The following is a 27,832-nucleotide window of genomic DNA, read 5'->3' as shown; positions in this document are numbered from 1 at the left end:
GGTCAGTGCTCTTCAACTGCTAGTTAAGGAGGAGCACTGGCCTTTTCTTGGCTGTCCATATTTATCACATGTTGTGCTCTGCAAGGCTTGTTTTGGCCTGTATTTTAATAATAGTAAGAGCTGGGTTTTGACGTTGTTGCAACTCAGTGTCTGAAAAATAAATCAAAATTTAAAATATATTACCAATTGAATCTAATTGATAAGAAACAACTGAATGTGAGGTTTTCTTAAAACCTTTCTTAAACCAAAAATTCAAACTATTTCTTCAAGAAAACCACTTAAAAGAAAGAAGGAACCCTTTTGTAAACGCCAAAGACCACCTTATCGAAAGCTGAGTGAAAATGGATAATTAAAGTGGTTTTCTTCGCGTTTGTTTGCACAGTTTTTGCCACAAGCTTTTGCACAAGCAAAGTAAACACAAGCTTACTCTTATCGCACTGAGATGTTTTGGAGATGCTTCGGAGGGAAAAGCTAGTTCCGAGAGCTAGTTGCACTCACATTATTTACTCGTTCAATCAAAGTTTAGTACTTTAGAAACGCAATATAAAATGTGTATAAAAATTTGTGACTGGTATTTGTATGGGTGCTGAACAAGGTATCGAGAAATCACCGAAGATAAAAACAATATTCACACATTTCGCCCACTTTACATAAGCTTACCTTTTGCCGCTCCTTCCCCTTCGGAGATTTTTTTCAGGTTCAAGATCTCCTGATCGCTTACCCTTTTCAAAAGATCCAGGTTTAATTTGTGTTCACTGACTTGGGTGGAATGCCCGAGTGTCCCTCGAACTAAACCGAGAAGATAGCGAAACGTGCAAGACAACAAACTGGACCCACACATCTCTCGTTCTGTCGGCCGGACTCGCATGCAGCGCAATTCCTGCCGCTCGATTAGAGCAGTTGTTATACCACTGAACAACACAGCGACTTCCCACCATTGAAAGAACGAAACATTTTTCGAAAACGTGTTCGAAACCGTATGAGAATTTAGCCTCGTAGGGCTCGCCTGGGCTTCGAGTTGAGAGTTTGACGTCACTTGTTTTTCCCGGGTGACCCGGCCTCTGTTGTCATTGGACACCATCTGCCTTTGGTAACCAGGCCGCAGGAACATGGCGGTTCAATGGCGGATGAAACTTCGTGGAGTTTGAGCGCAAAAAAATCGCACTTTCCTTCATCTTATGAGGATATAACTTGGAAATCATGTACTTTAGGACATAAACTACCAATCAACCGCAAATAAAAGGTATTCGACAATTTGATCGTAGTAGCACTTTAACAATTTAATAAAAACTAAACTAGTGAGCAGCACTCTGCGAACTGTAGTTGTATAACTTCTTTATTTCTCCTACGCGTTTCGTGTGACTAACGCACACTTCGTCAGGGAGTTTAACAATACAACATGATGTGCCTGTATATATACCTAACTCATGCTTAGAGTTAACATATTTTCGTAAAAACACACCTACGGAATTGCATATAGGAAAGACAAACCCCGCGGTAATGCGTCTAGGAAACAGGCGGTAGATTTCGGCAAGGCGTGACATACTTTGTGCGTGATATAATTTTGGGGCCCACAGTTTTAGCTGGCCCCAGAATTATGTACATGTCAAGCACAAAATATGTAACGCCTTGCACACCTTTTCGCCTGTTTCCTACATGTAAATCCGCTAGCGTAGGTGCGGTTTTACGTAATGTAAAATTTATTTTAGTCTTTTATGTAGGTATATATACAGGTCACTTATGTTGTATTGTAAAACTCCCTGACGAAGTGTGCGTTAGTCACACGAAACGCGTAGGAGAAAATAACTCGTTTTACAACTGTAAGAGTTCGCAGACGTGCTGCTCACTAGTTTTATCTAAAAAATTGTCAGAAACCGAAATGCAACATCATGCACATTTAAATTTCCAAATAAACGACCAACAATTTTAACAAACTTCTCAACAATACTGGCGTAAATCATCACCTACCGTTTCTCTTCCATTTTCTTGTCAACTCCTTCCTTAAGCTTATTGCCGATAGTCACTTTCAATCTCCCTCTGAATCCAAGACCTTTCAGTCTTTGTTCCAATTTTGTTTTAACATTCTCCCATTTAAAGTTGTTTTCAAATGACTTGAAAATGTCTTTCCCATGAAAAACCAATTCCACAGTTATTATTTTTGAATCATCTGGGCATGTAATGTTCCTTACTTCAAGTCCCGGTTTTCTCAAGGCGTCTTTAACTGCCTTCGTAACTAACGTCGGACAATTATGATAAAAGACTGCCACAGTTGTGGAAGGCATTTTCTCATCCTTAGTACCTGTCGCCTGTGGGCTGTCACCAATTTCAAGGGAGAGCGAAAATAAAAAACCAACGGCAGGATTGGTTCCCGGTCCAGAAGTTTCAGCCATTGCGTTTGGAAAGGTCTGTTTCCTTAACTGTTGTTCTTGACAGTGCTGGTCACAAGATTGCCCACTGACAGGGAAGACTGCTCGCTCTTGCTGCTATAATGATTATCCAATGCTCCTTAAAATGAAACCCTGAAGAAAAAAGGCGCAGGCGTTCTATGGGCTTGTTGTTACATGACAAGTCCAAAGAACCCGTACTGCATATAAGGTTCTGCAAGTTTCGTATTTGCCTAATGCATAAGAAAAAAGTGCTGTGTAGGTGATAATAGCGTTTATATTCGCGTGGGCTTCTGTTTCGCTTAAGGTTCGCGAAAACCAGTGAAACAGAAAAAGAAACCGTAAAAGTTAACAGTAAGACAACTGAACAATGTAATCTTATTGTGATTATTATTATTTTAGTTCGTAATTCGTCGAATATAAGTATGTAAGTATCTTTTGGTTATGACATCACTGTTCGTCCGTCCGTCCGCACGCAGTACCACAGGACAACCAATGCGAATGCACAGTCAAGTATGTGAAGCCTGTGCTCCCGCCCGCGTTTGTTTGGCGGGAAGTTGCATGGAGAACTGCGTTAAAAACAACCACAACAACAAAAGCAAAAAAACAAACAAAACAAAACCAAAAAGAAATTTTGAAGGCAGCAGAATACTAAGTCGATTTACGCCATTCATTAAATATGTCAACAAACGTGGAAAAGAAGACGCATAACCTTATTCTCTCCAAATGAGTTTTTTTTTTTTGTTGTTGTTGTTTTTTGCCTTTTACGTTGTCACTTAGCCATTGATATAGAACGTCAAGAGAATACGTGGCAGTGAGGTTCCAACTGGCCGGCGAAGTAACAAGAGGTCTAATGGCAGTCTTGAGTCGAGCGGGTTTAGAAAGAACTAATTAAGTAAGTCAATGTTGTGTCACTTTGATGCAAGAGTAAAAACAGTGATACCCTTCAGGCTATCAAAAGAAATTTTAATTTACGCAAATCCCGTTCTGTTATCAATTTTGGAAACAATGCAAGGAACATGGTTTTTAATACTGTACTGAAAGTTTACATTTGCATTTTTATTATTTTGTACGTATAAACAGATTGTGACTTTGAGTAGCTTACATCCGCAAAACATTCCGCGTGAAAGACTTCGGGAGTTCATTTTTCACTTGGCTGAGTTTTTTTTTTTTTTTGTTTGTTTGTTTTTGTTCTTTGCTGTGTATTAGTTGATTTCAGGGAATTGTCTTCTTTTCTTCCACTGGTTTAATTAGCTGAGATTAGGAAAAAGTGAAATCACGGCACATGATAATTCTTCGAATGGTAGCAAAATAAAGAATAAAAATAATTAAAAAAAACCGCCTATGGGCGTTTTCGCGGGATGAGATGTTCAGCAGTAAGTGTAGGTGGAAACGCATCTTCCCGTCGCGATGGAGCTAATGGAATAGTTTTTTTTAATTTAAGTCACAAAGATAGCGTGAATTTGTTTCACTATCCCCTTGCGTTACCCTACTTATCGTCGGAATTTTTTTTTACGGTAACGTAATGACCACACACATTCAGGCCTGACTCTGGTTATGTAATGTCAATAAGTGTAAGATTACATTTGAATTGTCCTCGTTTAATCCAGAAAAAGAAAAAAAGAAAGAAAAACAGATAAAAAGCTTTCCTAAATGAAAATTGACAGAATGCTTACTGACAATCAAACCTTTAATTTTTTTGTGAAGTGGATTTTCAGTCGCGTTTAGGCATCAGTTCGACAAAGTGGTGTGATGTGTGTTTAAACATCATTGACCTTTCTTCCTCGCATTGTGCTTCAATCTGTCAAACTAAGCGTGATTTGTTCGCCAGGAACTTTCCAATTCCCGCTTTTTAAACTTCCGAGTACTTCTTAGAAGTTATTCTTTCGATTTACCGCTTCAAAGAAGTTAATTTTCTTTCTGAAAACGGCATATTTGAATCTAAAACATGTAAACAATATGGACGCGAGTTTGAAAGACTTAAGTGGCTACAGATAGGGATGAGTCGATCCCCTCCCTCCCTCCCTATCCAGATAATGGATTCTGATTGGGCCGTTTTTGTTGAAGACATTGAGAACAATAGAAGATAAGTATATCCCCTCTAGGAGAGAACAGAATTTAATTCATGTTCAAGTAATTCATTCATTGCAATTTGTGACTACGAGGAAGAAAAAGGACGCGACCGAAATTTTGACATAGTCTGCCCTGAGGGCATCCTGCGTAAAAAGACACCGAGCTATGTTTCTTGATTCGGATTGCACGGCCAAATTTCCACTTATTTAGCCTTTGAGCGAGCTTTTCAATTAGCAACTGTCAACTGTCTGGAAGGCTATCGCCTACTTTGAATGTAACAAGGAAGAGTGGTGGTGCCACTGAACAGCAAAACAATGAATTATAATCATTTTGATATATTCATTCGGGCGAGGCAATCTCCACAATATATTCCCTCCACCCGGTGCGTCACACTAAACAGAGAGTCAATGCATACCGACATATCGTTTTGAGTACAGATCATGAGCTTCCCCCGATGCTAATATTCCGGCATCAAGAGTCCTTTGAAAGAAAGAGCTCTTTGTTTTCATGGTTGACCGGTTTCAATGTAAACGAAAGAAAAATGTTTGTTAACAGATATTTTCCTTATAAAAAATGGATAAATCCCTTTTTATCCAGTCGGGCGGCCGATATTTTTGTTCGAGTTTGTCCGGGAGTTTATTCCAATTTGGGTCTTTTCCTTAAATTGCTCCTAAAGTCCCAGTTATTGTCCCACGCAAATTTCAATACACGGCACCTCTCCGTCCTGGAATGTCGAATATCAGTATACGTGGCAGTAACCTTGCACATTATGTGGTATCCTTTATCTTACTCTTTTAGCGAGAATGTTTTAGGTCTGAAATTGTTTTGTGGCCACGAAGCTCCCTGAAGATTGGATCATATGTCTGCGCCGCAAGGTTTCGAGATCAATCTCGTTTATATACAAGTAGTACTGTTTACATGATACGCTCCAAGCGGTGTTCCTTCTTAAGTTAATGACATATATCCTAGAAATCAATAGTATTAAAAATACAAAAGTAGACTCGGTGATGGAATCGAACAAAACAGAATTAGCCACAAGGAATATTTGCCAAGCAATACAAACTAGCAACTTACCGCGTTTTAACTACTCGCCGGCCTTGCTGACGAGCCTGACCGTGGCCCTGATAAAATTAAGCGACAGGTCTTGAAAGTTCCTGAAAGTAAGTGCAACACAATCTCAGTACTATTTAAAGAAATATACTGAAAAAAGAAAGGGGGATAGCAAGCTTGTGCTTTATTACAACTGAAGTTGTTTCGACTGGACTTCAAAGACGGAAGTGGATTTTGCGCCCTTACTGAACATCCGAGTGTCGGTAAGTTATTCGAGAGATTTAGCTTCGTGTTTAGGGCTAACGCCAAACGGGAAACGTCAAGCCGCTGTTTGTTCTAAAATGCATAAACTTGTGTTTCTCGTACTAACTTCTCTCTTTTTCCTGTTTGCTCGATAGCTGTTTCCGACTGGGTGCAGATAATATTAAACCAAAAAAGCTTCAGTGTTTTTCATTAAAGGGAAAATTTCAGCCTGGCGTTTGCCGTTTGCCGTAAACGCGATGCTAAATCTCTACGTGCCGCGAGTATGCTAGTCATCATCTCACCTGTTTATAGTCCACTTCTAATCTTTTTTACCCAAATATCAACTGATTGCCTGCTAGCAGAAGCCTGAATTTCAGCCGCCTCCTGTCGCTTAACACCAAGAGAAACGGATGCATGAAAGACGCCAGTATCGTCTGGGTGACGTCACAAAGCAAGTCTATAAAAAGTCCACAAAAACTAAAAAGGCGAGTAACCCGAGTATCAGGTCCTCGTAAGGGGTGGGAAAAAAAGGGAATAAAGGCCAGACAAGAAGGCATTCATCGACTACTGAGAATCGAACATCCAGGTCCTGGATTAAAATACGACACTCAGGCTACCGGGATGGGGTGGGAAGTAAGATATCAAACAAAAGAAGAAGTGCCTCATCAGATTTTCAAACAATGAGAAAAGTGTTAAATTAAAACGATTTCCCCCCCCCCCCCCCCCCCCCACTTATTAATCAACTTCAAGATTTTTGAAATGGAAGGAAGCATTCCATGAAAATTTTTTTAAAAAAAATTCAAAGCAAAATCTCACCAAATTCTTATAATTAATATTACATGTCCAAATCTTTTTCATAGTAATGTTTTCCCCTTGTTTCCTCTTCATGCACTGGAAATTTCCTAATCGTGATATCTTGGAAACCCTTACTTCCACAGAAAAGTTGTTGCCATCTTCGTAATCTATTTAAAGTCTTTAGACCTTCATCATTCAGTCGGGTCACAACCATGAAAGGCACGTGATCAAAACAGCAAAAATGCCTAAAACTCAAACGGCGTACACGTGAGAAAATCGGAAACGGCGCCAATACTCCAGATCACCAAGGCAGCAAAACGGGAGGTTTATCGAGAAACGGGACGCTTAGCAACGAATTTTTATGGAGAATCCGTTATGCCAACATATTGTAACGAAATCTAAGCAAGCCAGCAATCGTTTTGACATTTCCCTTTTTGGTGTTTTAAACTAGCTTCAAGAATTGTTTCCCTCCTTAAGGTTAACCGTAAGCAACAGCAAAAAAAGTTCCCAACCATTTCAAATACCACCGTTAGAGATACACTTTTCCTAGAGCTATAGATCAACCTATTAATTTCTCTAAAGGCTATTGCTATTTAACTTTGATGATACGCTACTCGAACTCATACGATTACATATACAAAGTACAAAGGGCGAGTTGCATGCAACAGTTATTCGCGTGTTGCCCTTTTGTGGCCCAGTAATTATCATATCGTTTCCGTTTCAGCACCGTTGGGATTTTCCCCTAAAACTTTCCTGACCTTTGCTGTATACCTACACGTACACAACAGATCATAAAACTAGCTCCCCGTTAAAATCAATCGTAAGTGCACCCGCTGAAAAATCATAAAAATATTTATAGAACTGATTTGACACAAAATTTCACCAGTTTAGGCTTTTTATGATATAATCAGCACAGCATGTTCCAGTTTTCAGCAATCTGATTGTTCACTTGTTCAAGGTATGATGTAAGATACCATTACACTCTGTTTTTTTTTTTTTTTATATAAACCTTTCTTATAAGAACGTCGAGGCTGCGATTAACCAAAATTTTAAGAACATATTAAGAACATTCCTCATGCTGAGAGTCGATTAAGAACGTTTTTATTTTGTTAATCTGTAAATAAAATCAAGGTAAAAAATGTAAATTAACCAAAATACTTAAGGGCATGTTTTGTGTAACATTAACAGTGGTGACACACATCTCGGTTTGTCATAATCAGTAGTTCCTGATACCATATCTCAGCAGCCAATGCACTTTGATAGGTTTCCTGGGTTACCATGTAATTTAAGAACATCTTTAAGAACGTTTTCAGCCTCAAATCACAAAAAAATATAAGAACGTTCAGTCTCAGCTCCAAAATTAGACGTTCAGAATGTACCTCCCTAGTTGGAAAGGCGAGGTTTAAAATTGGTATTTTCAGTAAACTCTGACTCAGCATCCTCAAATTAAACAGGATTCCGTGAGCTCCTGAATCATTTATCCCGCTATAAATCCCGTCGACGAGTTATTGATACATTCTTGATAGATTTCGTGGAAAAAGCGTTCAATAGCTTCCGCCAAGAGTTTGAAGTAACCAAGAAATGAAGGTTATGTTTCTACCACTGTAAATTCAATTTCATAGGTCGAAAGGAACGTCTACTATAAATCCCCCAGTCTATATCACAAACCCTGCTCAACCATTAATACTTAGTAAGTCTTGCGCCCTCTGCAAAACGCACGAAAACATCCTATTTTTAGCAAACTTTGGCTTGCTGGATATTAACCCGAAGAGGTCAAGGGATAAATCCCTTTCCCAGTTGTCTCGGTAAATTTGTGTTGTGAAAGAAATCGTTCATTGTACCAATCAAATTCCTCATCACGACTGTAATCAAGCGGGCCTTTCGTTGTTTTGTTTGGTTCGGGAACTGTGCCGAGAATTGGCGAACCGGGTGAGCTGTTTATTGTCGGAAATTTTCAACTTGCCAAAGTAGCTGCATTAGGAGGGGCGGGGGGGGGGGGGGGTGAGGTGAAAAAAATGCACGTTACGTTGTTGTAAATGAAGACTTAAGGACCCAAGGGAGACATTGGGCGCCAATGATCTTGGTCTCTTTCAGTGCAACGGCAAACGAGATCATTACAAAACTCCCCATCGCAGGCAATTTTCACCATGAAGCGTGACCAACACAAGAAACCCTTGAAATGCTGAATTCTTTCAGAACATGTAGTTGGTGTTAAAGATAATCTTAATGACCCGCACACCAAAATGCGGAAACAACTTTGATAGCCTTTATGGTCTGCTGCCTTAATTGGCTTATTCTCTCAACATCTGTTTATTTCTGGCATTTAAAGGGGAAGTATCACGAAAATTTGCTGTCATTTCAAAACCCAAAAATGTTTGACTGTTAGCAGAAACAACAAAATAATTGTCAAGTTTGTTCAAAATTATCACCCCAGTGCAATAAAACTGTCGATTAGTGCCTCTGGCCAGAGACAGGGTAGGCCAGTTTCGATTGAAACTTGAAAAATATTAGGCTAATGTTTTTCAAGTTCTCGCATTTTTGTTTCCAAAATGCGCTAGAACAGATCACAAGTTGTTTCTTTCAAGAATTGAGTTGATTTCGTTCCTCTCGTCATTCTAGAATTATTTGGCAGGTGATTGAAGGTCTTATTTCATCATTTTTAACAAAAGATATCAAAAACCCCATGATAATTCCCCTTTAAGTTTAATCACCTTTTCATTTGGCTCAGTTTTTTTTCGTTGAATAAAATTTCAGGGAATTGTATCCCCGCTGCTTCAACTGATTTAATTAGCAGAGATTAGGAAAAACTGGGGTCATGGCACAAGATAACTTTTGAAGCCTCAAAACAATAATATTAATTTGGAGAGGATAATTATTCAGCGAGGATAAGGCATGTATATATTTTTATATTTTTGATAGCCTTTCATTACGAATAATATGCAGAGGACATTACGATCGTGTGTGCATGTAATTTACGCGCTGCGGAAATTAGCTGCTTAGTTGCTGGTACTTGCTGGTTGTGTTGACAATGGAAGGAGTTCATCCCCGTATTATAAGTAGCTATACAGTGCTCTATCTCTATGAGTTACAGTTCACAACAAAATATTTCATTCCGTCATTTCATAGTTATTACGCTCAATGTTCAATGTCACATGGCTGAAGAACAAGCCAATTTAAGAGGAATTTCTTGCTAAAGAATCAATACTTTTAACAAAGTTCAGTGCCAACTTGTATAACGGTAACTTGTATTAACGGACGGTATAATATGCGTAACATTGTGTAAAAGTACTATGCAATAAATTGTCCTCTACCAGGAGATGAACTTACAATTAAATACAATACAATACAATACAATACAAGCTTTAATGACACTCTCTAAAAAGAGCTTTTCAGTGACAACAATAATTAATTTACAACATTATACGTCAAAACGATGGTAAATCTCTAAAAGTTACAATGATGCAATGATTTATATAACAAAAGTAAAAATTAAGCTAAAGAATGGTTGGCAAAAATAACAAGATAAAATCTTTATGTAAAAGCTAAGACAGACTAGCACTTGTGAGTGAAATCCTGAAAAAATCTTCCACATGATACGATAGTAATTTAACGCCCGTCTAAACGGTTTCAACATTTGCTTCAACATGCGTTCAACACAGTTTTGAACCAAATGTCAGGGGCATTTGAACAAGTCGTTCAACAAGCGTAAACAAAATGTTGAAAGCTTGTTAAAAGTGTATTGAATCAAACTTAAATTAGTTTAAACTTTCATTCAACATCGATTCAACATTTTCTTTGTTCTTCAAAATGTTGAATGTGGTATAAACCATTTGAAAACTCCGCTCATCCAATATTTGCACAACATCCGTTCAACCTTTTGTTGAACGAATGTTGGGCAAATGTTGAAACCGTTCAAACGGGTCCTTTTGATGTACAAAAAATTTGGCCGTAAGCTGCATTTTGTAAAGGGGGTTGTTCAACATATGCATCGTCTTTTGGGTTTTAGGATTTCCATTTGCTGCTCATCATTGTGTATTTTCTCTGTCATTTTTAGTCCCTTTCACGTGAATATGACTAACTCAGAGTACTTAAATGAGTATGTTTCGGTTTGTATTACTTAAACCGTCAACGGAGTACAATAACTAATGCTATTATATACGGAAAGCTTGAAGAATTTCTGCATTCATGGCACTGCTATAGTAAACGCTTGCTCTCCATTGGCTGAAGGACAGTGCCTACTTTTGTTGCTGCGCATCATTCTGCGCACCTCGAGATACTCGGGTTTCCTATAGGTGGTACCTACTAATGGAGGGATATTTTTGCGCGTTTTAAAACTATGTGGAGAAAGAAGAACTTAACAAGTGCTCTTAGTATTTAAAAAGAAAATTGGAGGTAACCATGCATTTTTCAGAGATAATAAAGCTTTAATTTGGAACAAAAAACTCCATTATAGTACAATGGTTTGTATTTTATTGCCGCTTTTTAGAACTATTATAATTATCTCTAAAATTGCCCCGCTACCCCCAATATTCTCTCTGGATTCTAGTAACCCATGCTATAAAGATCTTCTTTTCCTGCAAAGTCATAAACTGTGCAAAAATACTTCTGTATTGGGAGACACCGTCCTTTATAACGCGGATAGATTTGTTTTAACGTATTAGCTTGTTTTTATTACACCAGACCGTGTGATGTGACTTGTGTCATCCGCCGTTCTGATTGATAAAAATTAAGCACTGGATCGCTGTATTAGCGTGTTTTTTTAATGTTCCGTCATCCACCCGCCGTCCTGATGGATAAAAATCAAGGGCCGGATTGTATCATTAGCGTTTTTATGTTACACCAGACCGTGTGAGGTGTGTCACCCGCTGTTCTGGTATTAGCGTTTTATTTATGTTCCGTCATCCACCCGCCGTTCTGATGGAGAAAAATTAAGGGCCGGATTGCTTCATTAGCGTTTTTTACGTTACACCAGACCGTGTGAGGTGTGTGAACCACCGTTCTGATGGGCACAAAATTAAGCGTTGGCCGGCTTTATTCGTCTATTTAGTACCACATTTCAGGAATATACAGACCACTGACACACCCATTGTAGATGTTACCTACTCTAGGCTCACTTTCTCAAAGAGAAATTCAAGATAGTAGGATACCCATATCAGTGCAGATGATACAATTAAATCCCTGGCAAGCTTCTTAAACTTGAAAGCGTTTGCAGTTCGCATGAATCATCCATTGACGTCTGACAGGAGCGAATAAGATTTTAAAAAGTTAATTTTGACCGCTACATCTTCAATCTGAGTACGAAAACTGTAAAAAAAAAAATAATAATAATAAAATAAAAAAAATATGGCTCTTGCGTGGAGGGCAACCAGCAAACTCAGGTTTGACAACACTGACGACCTTAGAAAACGAACTGAAAAGTTCCTGGGTTTTGCCGCGAGAAGGCGAAAATTAATTAATTCTGGTGCGTAAAAAGTGGAGATGGAAAATGGTCCTTAAGTGTTGTAAGGTGTCAACAGAGAGCCCGATATCTTGTCATCACCAGCTTTTCCACCGTTAAGCATATTTTGATCTCCTTACGAAGTTATTTACCTATGGTTTTGGCCTTATGCATCCTCTCATGTTTCATAATCATAAAAAAGACTTCGTATTTCCAGTGAATGAAGATGATCAAACTGGAAAGTTTTTTTCCCCCAAAACATTCAACTCGCGAGTTCGATCAGCCACGCCCTTTCCAGGTTGGCTTCATAAAAATGCTAATCGAAAGCAATTAACCTGAGAAGGAAGTAAGGAATCTGCTGCAAATAATAAAAAAATAAAACAATATCAACTTATATAACGCCAAATATGCAAAATGTTTCACTGTACAAACGTCATCAGTGGATGTTTTTTTTCTAGTGCCAGTCCCTCTGTAAGATTAAAATGATCTCGGGCCAGCTTTCATGAAGCCTAAGATGTATCCCAATTATTGTGTCTGAACGATAGTCTATTGTTGTAATGATAATAGACTATTGTTAAGAAATAATACTTATAAATAGAGCGTTTTCATTCACGTGACTACCAGCCATATTGGTTTACTGAAACAAAAGAAAGTCTATAAAAATAGAGTTCAATTCCCAGAGGTTTAGTTTGGGACACCAACATGGCCGTTATTTCTTTGTTTTGGGACACCAACATGGCCGCCGTGACGTCATGTGAAAACACTCTATATATTAGGATACATCTTAACTTAGAAGAGCTTTGTGAATCTGGCTCCTGGTTTTTTGATATTTAGAAGACTAGTCGTTTTAGTAATCCTAAAGGTGCCCTCCCCTTACAAAGCAAGCTTTGGATCGGGGTAGAAGTGTTTCCTTTATCATTTCCGGAGATCAGCTTCCTCTCCCCCTAGCTCTGAGGCGATAAGCTGGGATATATACATGTAGGATATGTATCGTTGGTGAGTTTGGAATATACGTAAGCAACATCCTACTCAAATATAATCAATAAAATGTATCCTTTATGGGAGTTCTGTTCGAATCCCCTCCAACCACCCCCCACCCCCCTACCCCCCACACACAAACACACGCGCAGAAGGGAAGGAGGACTATTGTTTGCATGAAACCTACCGCAAGCCCACAGCAGTTGAATAGCTAAATCTTGTAAGATAGTACTTATCTAGATAGCAAACATTTTTGTACATTCTGTACATATATTTACACTCCAATCAACTGTATTTTATATGTATATGCTTAAAAGCATGTCACCCCAACGGTTTCGTAAGATTATTTATCTGTATAGCTACACTGAGAAAGATCTTTTATCTCTCGACCTAATAAAAAAATGTGAAAATTTTACAAGAATAACATTACGTTTTTAGACACACTTGTTGAAAACCCTATGACATAAAAAATTAATCCAGCGTTAAAAGTCTTTCCGTCTTGATCTTGAATCCAGGTTAGTTTACGCACTTCATTTCGCGTTTTAAAGCTACCTTGTTATCTACATTTTTACATAAGGAAAATGCAAAAACTATTGACAAAATTATTAACTTTTGAATAAAGCGCTAACCGTGAGTCGGCTAATGGGCTTTGGACAACTGGTTCTGAGTTTGTACAACTGAGTTATTATTATTATTATTATTATTATTATTATTATTATTATTATTATTATTATTATTATTATTATTATTATTATTAAAGATAGTTTTTCTTATTTTTCTTGGTAGCCTTCCATTTGATGTCGGTTTTTATTCCCTTTTTTTTAAGATTTTTAACTTTGTATAGATTATTGATTTTTTTTAATAAGAATAGCATAGTAACTTTATGAGAAAAAAAATCGGCTTGAAAGTTGTCTCTTTTTTCATCGAAATGAATTGTAAATAGTTTTTAATAGTTATTTTTTCTACTTTTAACTTGTGAATAGCAATTTGCTTGAAATGTGTTAATAAAGAGTTCTCATTATTATTATTATTATTATTATTATTATTATTATTATTATTATTATTATTATTATTATTATTATTATTATTATTTTATTATGAGGGTATATATATTTTTATTACATCAGTGGAAATTGTTCTTTTATCTTCTGAACCAAACCCATATGAGACCATATGAATTAGCTTTTATATATGAGATGTTGATATTTTCCAATTTTATGACAGCAAACTGTAAAACTGACTCAGGTTTTATTAGAATTCAAACTGTATCTAGTAGATTTTATTCTTGTAAATAATAAAGTTGTTTCATAATAATAATAATAATAATAATAATAATAATAATTATTATTATTATTATTATTATTATTATTATTTTAAATGGTTATTTTACACATAACAGGAGCCCATTACACAGAGTACAGTGACTCTCATTCTAAGCCTATTCCACTGCTTTTTCAAAGATCGGTCTATTTTAGATAGGTTTTAAGTTACTCTTACTAACTATTTCCCGCAATAGTTTAAATTTTGGTCCGTGAGAAAATTATGCGGAGGTTGTGATTGGTGAGCAAGGCTTCCGTGGAAGCCTAGGTTGAACTTGTGAAAACTTCAATCTAAAATGAAATAGGTCCTTGAAGTCGCCGAATATATCATATGAGTTGTGTGTGCTCCGGTCAATGACCTACTGATACACACTCCAATTGGCTAATGTTTTTCTGATGTTTGTTTGTTTCTTCGCCTGTTGAAAAGCCAATTTTCTTCACCTTTGCTAAGGGTTCCTACAATTTAATGTCGGTAACTATGTACGCTATGCACGTTTATCGTCTGGCGGCTCGATTAGCATCCTGAATCGATTAAACCGTGACCAACGGTTAACGTCTATGTACAGTTAAAGTAAAAACATTTTATTCCTGCTATCAACTACCGATTTAAAAAATAGTTCTCATCTTGTTTACTTGTTCCCTCCGTAAATCGCTGACATCCCGGAAAGAGATTACTCAAGCTGTATGCCACCAAGACGCTTGCAGACATCTTCAAGTTCTTGTTTTGTCCTGTGTGAAAAAATGAGGCAAGATCCCTAGTTGGAAGAAAATATAAAAGAGTGGTACGGGGCGCCACGTTGTGACAAATTTACAACACTTTTGGATGAAGACCTGTCGGGTCTTTTTATAAACAAACTTTACTCAGACTGTGGTTGTCCAATATAAACCTACAGAAAACTATACAGGGGCGTAAGACCGCCAAAGCGACCTAACAGAAGCTCATTCACATTCATTCACATTTAACAAGAAATAACGTTTTGACTGGGGTGTAGTGTTGGCAATGAGAGATCTTTTGACACTGAAATCTTCTCTTTGGTGGAAACGGATGTCAGAAGCTTGGGGCCTTCAAATGAACGGTCTAATTAAGCAATTAAGTCCCAACCAGCAACACTACAAATTAAAAATTGTATTTTCGTATGACAGAACATAAAGATAAGACGTCTCTCGTCGGAGTGCTCAGGGGTTAGACAAACTTGAGATCACCCTGAGTGCTTGTCCGTCGCGCTTCGCCACCGAATCTTTCACACGTCCTCATCCAATTCCTGTACAATATCGTATCTAGGCGCCTTTACTCTCTATTTATGACCCTCAAAGAAACACTCCATAAAGTAATAAGGGTTTTAAGACATCCTCACTAAGGGGAGAAGGGATGGCGCAGTGGCGAGAGCACTCGCCTCGCAACAGTGTGGCCCAGGTTCGATTCCCGGACTCGGTGTCCTATGTGGGTTGAGTTTGTTGTTAGTTCTCGTCCTTGTTCCGAAGGTTTTTCCCGGGTACTCCGCTTTTCCTCCCTCCACAAACACCAACATTTCCAGCAAAGTCCAATTCAACCTGGAACGCAAGGTCACTTTTGAACAAGTTCCAAGAGAGCTATTTGGTAAACAAATTACAAAAAAATTGCCTTACACTATAGCTTACCGTCTGAGGTCCTTGATTCTGTCATCCAGCACGGTCTCTTGCATTTTCTTGCACTGCTCAAGGTAATCCTTCGCATTCCACCATTCGTTCTTTTCCTTGTGTACCATCCCGAGGTCAAAGAGAGACTTGGCTGTGTCCATGTGGTCGCTCAGCAACTCAAGGCGAATCTTTAGAGCTTCTCCTGCATGCTGTTGGGCGTTGTCAAACTCTTTGAGAGCATGGAAATTGTTCGACAAATTGTTGAGGATCGTAGCGGTGAAGGGATGATCGCCCAGCCTTTCTCTGTAGATTGGTAAAACTTGTTCCTTTCTAATTTCTACGGCCTGTCGGTGATTTCCTTCAAGCGAGAGAGCAACTAAAAGGGAGTAAAATTTGTGTTAACTAGTCATTTAATTGGAAGAAAAGAGTATTTTCCCAAGAAAACAAAAAAACATGTTGATACTTCCTAAAAAAATAACAAATCTTCATTCCACGTCTTCTAAAAAAAACGCGAAACTTTCATGTCACGCGAAAAGTGTACTCTTCCCTTATTAATCTTAAAGATTTATATAGCTCTGGACGAAACAACCAGCCAACTAAATGGAATAATTTGGATTTCTGGGGTAGCAGTTACCCCTCATTACCTATTTTGATCGTGATTTCATGTATAATATAGACAGTATCCTAACCAATCAGTTACTTAACGTCCTTTAGATATCAAAAAGTAAAGGGAAATTGCAATCCTTGGATAGTTTTTTGTCTCAGCACTTATAAACTCACCTGCCATATCATTATGTGTTGCACCCAGCATGACTTTGCATACGTCCTCGCCACCTTCCGTGTCACCAGGTGCCTCTGATGCTTTTACGAGAATTCGAATTGCCTCTTCAATCTTGGATTTTCCTAGTGCAAGGGTTCTATCTTCTTTTGCCAGACATCGGCCAAGTTTAGAGAGACATTGGGCTCTGCTGTTACCCTCGTCGATGCCAAGAGTAGTTTGGATGTTGTCGGCCTGCTCCAAGTACTCTTTGGCTCGTGTGCTTGCTTCATCACACAGACCAGGTGAACAGGAACAGTTGAACACTACTTTGATCCCCAGGGATGTGAGACATTCACTCAGAAACTTTTTGTCTTCCATATCTTCACACTTACTTCTTAACGATTCGTAAAGTGATTTAAACTTCGTCCTCCCCATCATCTTCGCAAGTAGCTCCCCTACTGTGTTAAAGACATCAATGCAGCTCTTCATTCTTTCGCCATCCATTTCACCTTTGTCAATCCACTCACGAAGTTGCATGACGTTTTCTTCCTCCTTCTTAAATTCTTTGATAGCCGTTGGTGCGTTTGTACTCAGGAACTTCTTAAACGTGTCTTTCAGGAAGATTAAGAAGTGGTCGATAAACTGATTTCGTGCATCACGGAAAACGTCTCTAAACTGCTCGTCTGATGCCTTGCTTTTACAGTATTCGCGAATGATTGACAAGAAAGTATATAAACAAGAACCCCCCCCCCCCCAAAGTATGTTTTTCTCCAGAAGAGAGCATTTGGCCAATTCCAATACATGATCAATGATCTGACGCTCACTTAACGCCGCCGAATGGAACACTTTTGCGGCACCAGCTGGTGTAAACCATCCTCTCATAATGGCCAGTTTTACGAGGGTTTCCTTTTTTTGTCCTGTAAGTCTATCAAAGCAAACATCTAGGCAGACATCGATTTTTTTTTCTTCTGGGACTGCTTTGATCTTTCGCAAATATTCGAATTGCTCCTTTGGTGGAGAAGCACGCATGTGTTGCAAACGGCTAACTAGGTCATCGTCCGAAGCCATCAAGGCGTAAAGGACGAGAGGAATACCACTGCAAATATCTGTCAGCTGCTCTACGAATACGTCTTCAACGAAATTCCCTCCACACACTTTCTGCAAAAGCTGAACTGATTCCTCTAATTTAAATGGAGCCAGCGGAATTCTTTGTCTGCCTATTTCAGGAAAAACTCCGACATTTACTGAGGAGGTGACCAGTAACTTCACGTTTCTACAACTCGTGACTACTTCTGCAACAAATTCTTCAACCCTCTTTCCCTCGTCTGGGTCATTGAAATGGCTCAGAAATTCAAAGTTATTCAGCAACAAAACTGTAAGGAAATCGCTATCTTTCAGGCAATTCTTCATTGCAGGTATTGGGTCATTTTGAGGGTAATGACCATGGTAAATTTGCTGAACAACTTTCCCTGCAAAATCGTCGAACGAATCAATATATTTGCAGTTCACGTACACAACCACGGTATGGTCGTCAGTTGTCAGTATTTCATTAGCCACCTTAATAGCCAAGGCTGTCTTCCCTATTCCAGGGGCGCCATGTAGGAAGACGCATCTGCATTCGTCTTCTGGACGAAGGTGCTTCATAATTTGTTCACATTCATTTTCACGATCCACAAAATGTGGTACTGCTTGTATTGAGGGAGAAGAGACAGATTCCTTCGAACTCCTGTAAAGCAGTGGTCATATCAATGCCAAAGTTAATAATTTTAAGAAAAGGAAAACAGTGTAGCTAACACCTACATTTGCCACACAAAAGCGAAATGCAAGTTTAATTTTATGCCTCAATTCCTCAACTTCTGGGTTCTGATTATAGGGAAAAACTGAGAATTGGACTTTCTTTTTGTGGCTCCAAGAACATGATCGCCGGGACGTACCGTTTGAATGTCAGACAGAGTTGTTTTGTGGTAATAAGGGGAACTTCTAAGGCCTCATTTATAAATGCTGTTTCCAATTCCATGAAATAGCTAAATTTCTGTTCTCTTTTCGTGAGAACACATGTTTTAGCACTTTCCCCCTGCCTCCTATATCCCCTCTAGGTAAGTAGGTAGGTAGATAAGAAGGAAGGAAGGGAGGTAGGAAGAAAGGGGGGAAGGAAGGAAGAGAGGGGTCTCAAGGGAGACGGAACAAAGGTAAGAATGCACGAACGATGGATTAATGAACAAAATTTGAAGAAAAAGAAATCTTCCAAAGTGTCGCCCAAAACAGTAGAGCTAAAAAAATCATTTTGTTATAAAGTGGACTGAAACATAATTTTTAAAAAAGAGTGAAATGACTTGTCAGCCATTTCAGTGTGTGTTTTAGCGTAGCAAGATAAACTGTTTGGGAAGTTTTGTATAGAAGAGAGTTGCGTGTGCATTAAAGAAAACCTCCACTCTTGAAATAAATTAACGTTAAATTGTTGAAAATACAATCTCATTTCAAATTTCGTTGGAAAACAAGGAAAAAATATTTCTGTGTCGCATAAAACAAAATTTGATTATCGCCTATTTTTTATTTTAAATTTTCCGGGCGCCGCCATCTTGGATTTCGTGACGTAATACGGTTGCTCAATTGTTTCACACAAAAGAACTTTTCTGCTTACTGACAATAGCGGCAACCGTATGACGTCGTGAAATCCAAAATGGCCGCGCCCGGAAAATTTAAAATCGAAAATAGGCGATAATTATGTCTACTTTTTAGTACACTTGAATGTCACTTCTACTTTTTAAACTAAAATTTAGAATTTAGACAGTATTTCCAACAATTTACCGTCAATTTGTTGTCGAAGTGGAGGTTCCCTTTAAAAACTATAGACAGAAAAGTTTAAAGTACCTCGATTAGTTTCCTGTATTGGTGATGAAACAGTCGTTCCCGTACCTGTAAAAGAAATTCCAACGCAAATATTAGTGAACAGGAGAGGATTATCGACTGAAACAAAAAATAAATAGAGTGACTGGCTTGCCTGCCATTTGAGTGTGTGTTTCAGCGAAGCAAAATGTACTTATTTGGAAAGTTTACTGATAGAAGAAAGTTGCCTGTGCATTCAAAAAATGACACGAGACAGCAAAGTCCAAAATACCTTGATAAGTTTCCTGTATTGGTAATGAAACAGTCGTTGCCGCACCTGTGAAAGAAATTCAAACCCAAATATTAGTGAACAGGAGAGGATTATCGACTGAAATATAAAAAACAAGAGGCTGTTTCCAGCTTATACTCGGGCCATATTTGACTGTGTGGTGCGTAAAGCCTACAATCTTTTAACAGTGCTAACCTCCAGCATCGCCAATTCCCCCAAATAGATAGCCTGCGAGCAAGCTCTCTTGGGGGTGGATCCTCTTTCCCCCTCTCGCCCCCACCCCCAAGAGAGCTTGCTCGCAGGCTACCAAATAGATAGATACAGAGATATAGTGAGGCAATAAGTAACCACCAGATAGAATTGCATTTCTTGCAGTCAGAATGAAATACAGGGGAAAACGACATTTGTCATACGAATGTTTTTTATAATCCCCGGGCTTTAATCGTTAGGTTTTCACTTAGTTTAGAGACAGAAACCATTTGTACGGTCCTAATATGTGTGTGACGCCGGGTCAATGACGGATCGTAATTTTCGGTATGATCTGTACCCGAGGGTTGCTCCCTTAAGTGACCTTAACGGGGACGTGCGGCCCGATAGGGTATGGTTTTCAGGGTGTTTTGTCTTGAACGGGGTATCTATTTCATCACATTCTGTCTTAAACAGGGTATCCCTACATGACCTAATGGCTTAAACAGATTGTGATTGCCAATGCATTAAAATACAGTAAGAAACTAGTGTATTCTTATTTCATTCTAGTCTTAAACAGGGTGTGATTTTGGGTTAAATATCTTAGAAAGGGCCTGAAAATTTTGAATTCTGTCTTAAACGGGATAGGGAAATCGGAGAATTGTGTTTTAAACAGGGTCAGGGTTTGAACGCCCGGGCCGCACCTCCCTACCCAAGCATCTGATGAGTACCCCCACCCACCCCCCCCCCCACCCCCGGGATCTAGAGTAACGTTACGCATCACGCGTACGTTTATATCCTTGTACGTTTTTCAATGTTTCGCTGTTTATATTTTTTTAATGAAATTCAGGGGAAAGTATTTGTTATTCACCTTTCATTTGAAGACAAAAACTGTTTCTACATTGATTGTTTTTTCTATAATAAACGTGAGACATCTTTATGCATCTTGGCCCGCGAGGTCATAGACTGATTTAGTTGCAAAATTTTCGGTTAAACAAAACTAACCTTGAGGCACTCAGGTTAGCCTAAAAAACACTCCGGTAAGCCTATAGAGCACTCCAGTTAGCCTAAATAGCACTTAGGTTAGCTTAAATAGCTCCCTGGTTAGATTAACGGTTAGCAGTTTATATTGGGGTAATTAGAGTGACTGGCTTGCCTGCCATTTGAGTGTGTGTTTCAGCGAAGCAAAATGTATTTATTTGGAAAGTTTAGTGATAGAAGAGAGTTGCCTGTGGATTCAAAAAATGACACGAGACAGAAAAGTCCAAAATACCTTGATAAGTTTCCTGTATTGGTGATGAATCAGTTGTTCCCACGCCTGTTAAGAAATTTAAACGTTAATATTAGTGAACAGGAGAGGACTATGGACTGAAACATAAAGAATAAAATAGAGTGAAATGGCTTGTCTGTCATTTTAGTGCGTGTTAAGCGTGACAAGATGTGCTGTTTGGGAAATTGTATGATAGAAGAGAGTTGCGTGTGCATTAGCAAAAAAAATAATGACAGAAATTTCAAAATACCTTGGTTAGTTTCCTCTATTGGCGGTGAAACAGTCGCTCCCGCACCTGTGAAAGAAATTTAAACGCCAATATTAGTGAACAGGGGAGGCCGTGCGTTTCAGCATAGCGAGAGGTATTGTTTGGAAAGAAGTTCTGTGATAGAAGAGAGTTGTGTGTGCATTTAAATAGAGGCACAAGAGCCGAGAAAAGTTCAAAATACCTTGATTAGTTTCCTCTATTGGTGGTGATTCAGACACTCTCGCACCTATTGACGAAATTTAAACGCCAATTTCAGTTAGTGAACATGGAAAAGAAGGAATTTAAAGAAAGAAAGGAGACCAAAATTATCTAGATATAAAGGGATCGCTGTCTTACTGGAATCGGCTGGATAGCCTCGGCTATTACCCTTGTTTCCCGTTACGACACTGATCAACAAATGGAACTTGGTCGTTTTTAACTATTATGGGCTAACAAGCACGAGGCTGAAAAGTTTAAAATAACTGCACTTGTTTGTAGCCAGTGATGGTGAAACAGTAGCTCCTGCATAAATTCATAGGGTAACATTTATTTACTTAACAACTAAGGAAAGGGGAAAGAAAGTGTATAGAAATAAAGGAAACTAAAATCATCTTCACATAGACGAATGCTTTGTTGTTGTTTGCTCCACCTTCAAATACTGACCTCTTTCAGGTGTCTGAGGAACCGGAATCGGCTGACTAGCCTTTCTATCACCCATAACGCTGATCAACTAGTGGAGCTCGGTACTCTCTATAACCTAGAAGGATAAAGAAAGAATTATCCTCTACTGAATGAGACAGCAGATACAGCGTGGTTAAAATCAGTTGACAATCCTAGTACATCTTGCATTAATTTTCGCTAACATAAGAAATAATTGAACTTCGCCAGTCCCATCCTTAGTAATTCATACAGCTTTCCATGTATTGGAAACGAATTCACTGTATTTTCCATAGTTTTGCGTTGCTTTTGGGAACAGCAACCTTCTCGCCAAGGAATACGCGTTCAAACTGGAGGCGCAAACAAAAGAGCTAAACGTGGGCTTTTCAAAATAGCCACTATTTCCAAGACATTTGTCATTTTCAATATCTAACCTAACAATTAAGCTCAGCAATGAGTGTATAAAGTTGTCGTTTTTTGACGGCCATATTTATTTCCTATCATATTTAGTTAGCTCTTAACTAGAGCACAGTTGGGGGTGAGGTGGGTATTCCACTTTGTAAGCTATATAGGCATGTGCTGCGACAAAGTGTATGGTTTTTGACTAAAGTCTTAGCCAACAACCGTGGACGATAATCCTGCTGGTATACGTTGGATCAATTGTTGATCTGATCGGCTTAACAAATACAAATTATAATAGAAGCAGAGACCGATACAACGTTGTTCTGTCGCACTTTGTAATAATCATCGCACTTTGTAATAAAACTGTCACACTTTGTAATACCTGTCGCACTTTGTAATAACACTTGTCACACTTTGTAATAAAATAGCTGTCGCACTTTGTAATAACAAGTTGTCGCACTTTGTAATAAATGAAGCTGTCACACTTTGTAATAACAAGTTGTCGCACTTTGTAATAAGCTTTTAAATTACTTTTGAAAACGATGTTTGGTGGAAAATAAGCGAATTAACTAATCACCTAGGGTACAAATGTGTTCTTCTTTTATATTTTACTTTGCACACTAAACTGAGGGGATGAAAAAGGAAAAACTCCTTCTCCTCCACGATTCTCGCAACTGTTAATTGTCTAGATCTTGACTACGATGTATCGTGACTTTCTCATCATGAATAAGGACTTTTAAAAATCGGTTTTGTTAAGCCGTTCCATGGACTCGGTACTAGTCTAATTCACCGTGCAAATGACCCTATTGCATGTTTAATTTGTAAATGATAGCTTAATTCAGGTGTTAAAAAAGGTATTTATCAACCGGTCTTAAGATCTTAAAAATAAATCGGAATTTGAAATATAACGGCGTCTCCTGCGGATGAAAATAAAAAAGGCTTGTCTCCTTGGGGTTTTAGAGAGGAAGAAACTGGAAAGCAACCTGTGATGATGCTCAGCTGGCTCAGGACAGAAGGAGAGATTTGGTGTTCTCGTGCAAATCCCGGGCAAAACGTTTTTCTCTTCTCCCAACCAAGTGGTTAAAGACATGCTAGTCTAACTACTATGCCCACACCTCAAAGTGACTTCATCGATCTAGGGCAGGAGGCATTTGTACATCTCACACAACGGTTTCGACTAATGCTCGAAGAGAAAGGCTGTCACATTGCATCCATTCCACCCCAGTGGATCCTTTTGAAGGTTCTGGTTAATACTCAGTTCAAGGGGTAAGCATACCCAGACCTGTGGACCACCCTTCTAACAAAGAAACGCGACAAAGATGATCTCGAAGATGGACTCCACTTGGTAGAAATCGTATTGGTTCTTCATATCTCCGCTGTTCAGCTTGGAAAGGGCATCTGAATCAGCCCAAAACAGATTCAAGAATGATTCACATTCCTCCCTTAGTGGAGAAACTCTTGCAGATCTCATGGGAATTTCACTGAAGGGTTCATCAGTTCTGGATTTTGATCCAGAGGCAGCAGTGAGAAAATGAGTTTCTTCATCAAAAAGGCACGAGGACCATTCCTCCAAGCTTGAGGATATAATGCATCAGATAAGTATTCAGTATATAGATAGAGCCTATCCAGTCTTTTCTTTCTTGGCCCACCCCTCATTGCAACTCCCATCTACTAATACCTCAGCACACACCAAGCGAAGAACGATACAACTATAAATTCGATTATTTACCGTGCTTGCATCTACTGCACAGAGCTATCGGCTATTTATACTGCGTTGCGTGTAAATTTCGAAGAACTGTGGTATTTGTCTTGTAATGGCGTCCAAGGTATCCCTATTTAAAATCTTGTGACTACCCTCCCAAAAAAAAAAACCCTCATATGGAACAAGTAGCGAGTCACTTGAAGCCTCCGTCTCCCTTGCTTACACTTGGACTCAACCCTCTCGCTCATCTTTTTATTTTTACCTGGAGCTATTTCCCCTCTGTTCAGTTATTACACTCCATCGTTGCTAAACAAGCTATGTGATCTCCAAAATAACAATTGGGAGAAGCGTGGAGTAGAACGGGTTCGTCCCCTCAGTTAAGTATGCAGAGTAAAATATCAATGAAGAACGTATTTGTGTCCCGGGGGGATTAGTTAAGTCATATAGTTTCTACCAAATATCCTATTCAAAGGAAATTTGAAAGCTTATTACAAAGTGCGACAACTTGTTATTACAAAGTGTGACAGCTTCATTTATTACAAAGTGCGACAACTTGTTATTACAAAGTGCGACAGCTATTTTATTACAAAGTGTGACTAGTGTTATTACAAAGTGCGACAGGTATTACAAAGTGTGACAGTTTTATTACAAAGTGCGACAGGTATTACAAAGTGCGATGATTATTACAAAGTGCGACAGAACAAACGTAGAATTAGTTTTTAAAGTGTTCCATGTTTCGACTGGCCAAACCACCCTTCTTCAGGTACAATGAGAATTTACATTGGGGAATGTGCTTATCGTTAAAAGTATTTGCGAAATAAAGCGGTCTTTTAATGAACACCGCCGCACCATAGTTAACCCTAACTGTAAATCTAAACCCACCACAGCCGCAGAACACTTTCTCACCGCTCCTAACTTTGAGGAAACTTTGGCAAAAAAAAGATGCCTATACTGGCATTTACCTTTGATGCTGTGCCTGATTTATTTTCATCGTACGCAGATTTTCAAAGCTATCCTCCCTTCGCAATTGAAATATTGCGTTACGGTACTCGACATCATATACCGAGATCCTCTCCGCATTGCGAAACACAATCTGGCAAGTCAATACCAAATTTCTTCGCCCAGAGCTGTCCATTTTCCATCATTTAAACTGTCGAGTACTTCTTAGAACTTATCCTTTCGATTAACCGCTTCAAAATGGGTTAATGGGTTAATGACCGTCGTTAATTTTATTTCTGTAAACAGCACATTTGAATCTAAACAATATGGCCGCTTAAGAAGCCTGAGCTTCTCAGTTCCAGCCCAGGAATCACCAGTTCCTGACGTCACAATGGTAAAAAAAAAAAAATCCCGTCCGCTCCCTCCTGACATACACTAATTCTGATTGGACCGTTTTTGTTAAAAACAGTAAGGATAATGGGAGACAAAACTGTCAACGACTTAAGGGCATCCCGCGTAACTAGATAATGAGCGGAAGGGCAGGGATCGTTTGATAACAGAGGGATAAACCCCTTCTCCATATCGGCTGCGTTAATAAGTCGGTACATTTGCCTTCAGATACTGAACCGGTGAGTTCTGTAACTGAACATTTAAGAGCGACATACCAGTGTTCTATCCGGTATTTCGGCCATATTATTTTTTCGAGCATTTCTTAATAATGTTTTGCTATGTATATTTGAATCACAATGCCTTTTAGTAACCTTTCGTATTAGAAGAATCCTTTGTGTGGTACAAGAGAGAATTCATGATTAAATATCTTTGAACTGAATTGTTTTACGATCACTGAAGTTAAGTAGCTACCAAATGAGCTACAAGTTTTTGTACACGGGAAAGTTTTGAATGTGGTCCACCGTCATACTGATTGCGCGATACGCTTCAATTCGTCCGTCGCTTCAAGTTGTCTGTCGAAGTGAGATGTTTACCAGAATTTACAACATTGTAAACAAAAAATAACCCGCTTTGGATCTAGACAATAAAAGATAACAATTTTCCTGCGAATGACTGATCAACCAAACGAACAGTGCAGACTGTCAGCAATTTTTAGGGCTCATTGATTTAGCAATGACAATTAAGTCAGTGTCTTAAAAGAGATTGATGTGTGCTACCGGCCGAGCTTGAAAGTGGTAACAACCGTCACAGTCTTGTTAGTTTGAACTTTTACAACTGATGTAAAAAAAAAAAGAGGGAGAGAAAGCTTGTTCTACTGAAGTTTACTGAACTAAACTATAAAAGCCGAAAGTTCGACGTTTTTGCCCGAATTGAACACCCGATTATCAGTAAATAAGCCACAATGATAAAGTAGGGGAAGTGACGTGCTTACAACATCTTTGACCATCTTTATCTCACCTGTTAGGATTTCTGTTCTGGCCTTTTAATATCCAAACGTCACGACGCTACTTCAACTGAAGGCAATGTGCAATTGTACTTATTTGATTACTCTCAACTCCAAATATATGCCTATTTATGTCAGCATTGTTAGAGCACACCCATTTATTATCGATTGGTTTATCATGATCCAGTTATAGAGAGGGCTGAGACAAAAGAATTTTTAACTGCATTTAACACATCACAACTGATGCGTTACTGTACACGAAGGGATTCAGAACACTCTTGAGCGAAAAAATAGGCAAACTTGTTGGTGAGTTGTCATTGATTACACTTTTTTGACTGCTTGCCTGAAACATAGTTAATAAAAGGCGATGGTTATGAAGCTTGACAAACTTCTTTGTTATATGTTTTTGTTAGCGTTTTTGGCCTTGACCGTGCACAAACAACAATAGATTTTGAAATGTGCTGGAGCAGCTGACCAATAGAAACGTTCCTGTTAAGATATTCAACTGTGGTGTGAACATTAAAACAAAGGATTTTGCACGGTCGCGGCCCTTCCAACTTAAACTGCAGGACCATTGTTTTCATGGCAAAGTTTCATAACCAGTCCCTCAATTAACTATGCCTGAAACCATTACAAGTTTCTTCGAATTATTTATCAAAGGCCGAATTGCACGCAACAGTTATTCGTGTGTTGGACTTTTGTGGTCCAGTAATGATTATTGTTTCCGTTCGTACACCGTTTGGCTTTTTCCCTGTAACCTTCCTGACCTTTGCTGTATACTTACACAGGAGATCATGAAACGTACTGTTATCGTCAATCATAAACATGCTCGCTGAGAAAATCGTAATAAAATATTTATAGAACTCATTTTATACTGAACTGATTTTTGATCTCACCAGGTTATGATTTTTATGATACACTCACCACAGCATGTTGCAGTATTCAGCAATCTGATTGGTCAATTAATCAAGGTATATGACGTAAGATACCGTTCTACCCTATTTAGAAAGCTCTTGATACATTCTTGATAGATTTCGTGGGAAAATGGTTCAATAGCTTCAGGCAACAACTTGAGGTAACCAAGTAACTTGCGCCCTTTACAGAAGGCACGGAAACATTATACTTTTAGCAAACTTTGGCTAGCTAGATATTAGCCCGAAGAGGTCAAGGGATAAATCCCTCTTCCAGTCGGTCGGTATATTTGTGTTCAAAGACTGAGGGGTGAATTCTGGAACTGAACATTCAACGCGCCGTATTCCATTGCA

The 27,832-nt window shown here is 38.7% G+C and overlaps 3 protein-coding genes and 1 long non-coding RNA gene across 4 annotated transcripts in view; all 4 read right to left on the bottom strand.

Moving 5' to 3' along the window:
* Nucleotides 1–6,433, bottom strand: part of LOC146451225 (uncharacterized) — a 91,075-nt gene extending 84,642 nt beyond the window's left edge. The window contains exons 1-2 of the mRNA XM_085099322.1: nucleotides 6,053–6,433; nucleotides 5,532–5,611 (exon numbers count right to left, since the gene is read on the bottom strand). The gene's annotated coding sequence lies outside the window, so the exon portion shown is untranslated. The remainder of the gene's footprint in view (nucleotides 1–5,531; nucleotides 5,612–6,052) is intronic.
* LOC146451222 (uncharacterized) overlaps nucleotides 1–26,618 on the bottom strand; it is a 74,422-nt gene extending 47,804 nt beyond the window's left edge. The window contains exons 1-7 of the mRNA XM_085099304.1: nucleotides 26,582–26,618; nucleotides 22,138–22,231; nucleotides 21,677–21,721; nucleotides 21,478–21,522; nucleotides 21,231–21,275; nucleotides 19,775–19,819; nucleotides 19,528–19,572 (exon numbers count right to left, since the gene is read on the bottom strand). Coding sequence (XP_084955430.1) covers nucleotides 19,528–19,572; nucleotides 19,775–19,819; nucleotides 21,231–21,275; nucleotides 21,478–21,522; nucleotides 21,677–21,721; nucleotides 22,138–22,192 — 280 coding nt within the window. The 5' untranslated portion in view covers nucleotides 22,193–22,231; nucleotides 26,582–26,618. The remainder of the gene's footprint in view (nucleotides 1–19,527; nucleotides 19,573–19,774; nucleotides 19,820–21,230; nucleotides 21,276–21,477; nucleotides 21,523–21,676; nucleotides 21,722–22,137; nucleotides 22,232–26,581) is intronic.
* LOC146451224 (uncharacterized) lies at nucleotides 9,893–12,952 on the bottom strand. Its single transcript, XR_014860069.1, has 2 exons — nucleotides 12,747–12,952; nucleotides 9,893–12,569 (listed from the first exon to the last, which is right to left on the bottom strand). It is a non-coding gene; the product is annotated as an uncharacterized LOC146451224 (long non-coding RNA).
* On the bottom strand, nucleotides 14,721–18,347 carry LOC146451223 (uncharacterized). Its single transcript, XM_085099305.1, has 3 exons — nucleotides 16,677–18,347; nucleotides 15,918–16,272; nucleotides 14,721–15,008 (listed from the first exon to the last, which is right to left on the bottom strand). Exons 1-3 carry the CDS (start codon nucleotides 18,298–18,300, stop codon nucleotides 14,951–14,953), a joined length of 2,037 nt encoding a protein of 678 aa, XP_084955431.1. The 5' UTR covers nucleotides 18,301–18,347; the 3' UTR covers nucleotides 14,721–14,950.
* Nucleotides 26,619–27,832: the final 1,214 nt, after the last annotated feature.

This window comes from Pavona decussata, unplaced genomic scaffold (genome assembly GCF_977016875.1).
Source record: "Pavona decussata unplaced genomic scaffold, jaPavDecu1.1 SCAFFOLD_391, whole genome shotgun sequence".
NCBI classification, from domain to species: Eukaryota; Metazoa; Cnidaria; class Anthozoa; order Scleractinia; family Agariciidae; genus Pavona; species Pavona decussata.
The sequence above is the reverse complement of the archived record's forward strand: the minus strand, read 5'-3'. Positions and strand labels throughout refer to the sequence as shown.

What these genes read in the sequence shown, in the direction of transcription:
- LOC146451223 (XM_085099305.1), bottom strand. Translation starts at nt 18,300, where the DNA reads ATGAAGCACCTTCGTCCAGAAGACGAATGCAGATGCGTCTTCCTACAT. An exon ending in AACACATAATGATATGGCAG is followed by an intron (nt 16,273 to 16,676) that starts GTGAGTTTATAA and finishes ACTCCCTTTTAG; the next exon opens with TTGCTCTCTCGCTTGAAGGA. An exon ending in AGAATCAAGGACCTCAGACG is followed by an intron (nt 15,009 to 15,917) that starts GTAAGCTATAGT and finishes TTTTTCACACAG; the next exon opens with GACAAAACAAGAACTTGAAG.